Source organism: Micropterus dolomieu, linkage group LG21 (assembly GCF_021292245.1).
Source record: "Micropterus dolomieu isolate WLL.071019.BEF.003 ecotype Adirondacks linkage group LG21, ASM2129224v1, whole genome shotgun sequence".
NCBI classification, from domain to species: domain Eukaryota; kingdom Metazoa; phylum Chordata; class Actinopteri; order Centrarchiformes; family Centrarchidae; genus Micropterus; species Micropterus dolomieu.
The window spans coordinates 36,201,598-36,204,646 of record NC_060170.1 but is presented as its reverse complement, the minus strand read 5'-3'; the positions used below and the strand labels follow the sequence as shown (position 1 = coordinate 36,204,646).

The window sequence follows — 3,049 nt, the reverse complement described above, 5'->3', positions numbered from 1 at the left end:
TCTAATTCAAAGTCTCTGAGCTAGAGTCCAAGTCAAGTCTAAAGTCTCTGAGCTAGAGTCTAATTCAAAGTCTCTGAGCTAGAGTCTAATTCAAAGTCTCTGAGCTAGAGTCTAATTCAAAGTCTCTGAGCTAGAGTCCAAGTCAAGTCTAAAGTCTCTGAGCTAGAGTCTAATTCAAAGTCTCTGAGCTAGAGTCCAAGTCAAGTCTAAAGTCTCTGAGCTAGAGTCTAATTCAAAGTCTCTGAGCTAGAGTCCAAGTCAAGTCTAAAGTCTCTGAGCTAGAGTCTAATTCAAAGTCTCTGAGCTAGAGTCTAATTCAAAGTCTCTGAGCTAGAGTAGTCTAATTCAAAGTCTCTGAGCTAGAGTCTCAAGTCTAAAGTCTCTGAGCTAGAGTCTAATTCAAAGTCTCTGAGCTAGAGTCTAATTCAAAGTCTCTGAGCTAGAGTCCAAGTCAAGTCTAAAGTCTCTGAGCTAGAGTCTAATTCAAAGTCTCTGAGCTAGAGTCCAAGTCAAGTCTCAAGTCCTTGAGAATGAATTAATGTTGTATCACCTGCTGCGTTCAGTCCAAGCTGCTTATTAAACTTCATAGCTATAAGGGATTCTACAACTGTAATCTGTGTGGCCGTGCGCAGCTGATAACGCAGGGAGGGAAATAAAAGCACGCTCATCAGACGTTTCCTAAAAATAAAAACTGTTCACGAGTCCCGCACTTTGAGTCCGGCTCGAGACTGAAGTTTGAGGACAAGTTTCAAGTTGAGTCTGAAGTCACTGTGTGTGCAACACAAGTCGGACTCGAGTCCGAGTCTCAAACCCACCCATCTCTGATATGTACATGTTTAAGAACTGGACAGCCTATATATTTTTATTTATTTGTTATGTTACCCTGTTCTAATACACATTAAATTATCTGCTATACTCTATGTGTGTAGCATAAAGGGCCCACAAACTTTCATTTCACTGTACAGCCTTGTGTTACATAAGAACAAATAAATGCAGGTGACCTGCAGGTGATGTTGTTACCTGATCTGTTTGGCGTAGCTCAGCTCGATGTCAGCTCTCTCTTTAACAAACTTGCTGTATCTCTCCAGGAAGTCGATTCCCCAGCTGGTGTGTTTCTCCAAGTTATCAAACTGATCCTGAATCACAAGACAAAAATCAGTGAGTAAAGCTGCAGTTCTGACATCCTGTACACTGCAGTACTGCAGAAGAGTACTTCTACTGTAGTACAGTAGGCTTGACTAATTTAGCCGACGCTTCAGTCTCTCCAGCTCAGATACGGACAAGACCCAGTAAGACAGATCATATCACTCCGGTTTTAGCGTCTCTGCACTGGCTTCTGGTAAAATGTAGAATAGAATTTAAAATCATTCTTCTCAACTACGAAGTTGGTCTGGTCTACGAAGCTGGTCAGGTCTACAAAGCTGGTCAGGTCTACAAAGCTGGTCAGGTCTACGAAGCTGGTCTGGTCTACGAAGCTGGTCTGGTCTACGAAGCTGGTCTGGTCTACGAAGCTGGTCAGGTCTACAAAGCTGGACAGGTCTACAAAGCTGGTCTGGTCTACAAAGCTGGTCAGGCACCATCTTATCTTAAAGAGCTCATAGTACCTTACTACCCCACCAGAGCACTGCGCTCCCAGAATGCACCTGTGGTTCCTAGAGTCTCCAAAAGTAGACTGGGAGCCAGAGCCTTCAGGCACCTTGGCTGTGGAATCAGACTCTGTTTGGGTTCTGGAAGAAACCAACATCTCCAAACTTAGTATTCTTAAACTTTTCTTTTTAGTTAGGGCTATGGTATTTTTTATGATTTCTTAAGATGTATAATTATTTATAATCTTATTTCACCATAATGATCTTCACAAGTTCCCTCAATGTTTTTTATAATCCAACAGAAAAGAACATTTACCTTAAAATCATCTAATAAACATGGTGATGACATGGAGTTGTCTTCAGATTACTAACAACCTGACTGATATTATTACAGACTGACTGAACTAAAGACTGACTGATATTATTACAGACTGACTGATATTATTACAGACTGACTGATATTATTACAGGCTGACTGATATTATTACAGACTGATGGATATTATTACAGGCTGACTGATATTATTACAGGCTGACTGATATTATTACAGACTGATGGATATTATTACAGACTGACTGATATTATTACAGGCTGACTGATATTATTACAGACTGATGGATATTATTACAGGCTGACTGATATTATTACAGGCTGACTGATATTATTACAGGCTGACTGATATTATTACAGACTGACTGAACTAAAGACTGACTGATATTATTACAGACTGACTGATATTATTACAGACTGACTGATATTATTACAGGCTGACTGATATTATTACAGACTGACTGAACTAAAGACTGACTGATATTATTACAGACTGACTGATATTATTACAGACTGACTGATATTATTACAGGCTGACTGATATTATTACAGGCTGACTGATATTATTACAGACTGACTGAATTACAGACTGACTGATATTATTACAGGCTGACTGATATTATTACAGACTGACTGAACTAAAGACTGACTGATATTATTAAAGACTGACTGATATTATTACAGACTGACTGATATTATTACAGGCTGACTGATATTATTACAGACTGACTGAACTAAAGACTGACTGATATTATTACAGACTGACTGATATTATTACAGACTGACTGATATTATTACAGGCTGACTGATATTATTACAGACTGACTGATATTATTACAGGCTGACTGATATTATTACAGGCTGACTGATATTATTACAGGCTGACTGATATTATTACAGGCTGACTGAACTAAAGACTGACTGATATTATTACAGACTGACTGATATTATTACAGGCTGACTGATATTATTACAGACTGACTGATATTATTACAGGCTGACTGATATTATTACAGGCTGACTGATATTATTACAGACTGACTGATATTATTACAGGCTGACTGAACTAAAGACTGACTGATATTATTACAGGCTGACTGATATTATTACAGACTGATGGATATTATTACAGG

General features: G+C 38.6%; 1 protein-coding gene across 1 annotated transcript in view; it reads right to left on the bottom strand.

Moving 5' to 3' along the window:
• LOC123960376 (formin-binding protein 1-like) overlaps positions 1-3,049 on the bottom strand; it is a 41,854-nt gene that overhangs the window by 36,910 nt on the left and 1,895 nt on the right. The window contains exon 2 of the mRNA XM_046035056.1: positions 1,021-1,136. Within this exon, the coding sequence (XP_045891012.1) occupies positions 1,021-1,136 (116 nt within the window). The remainder of the gene's footprint in view (positions 1-1,020; positions 1,137-3,049) is intronic.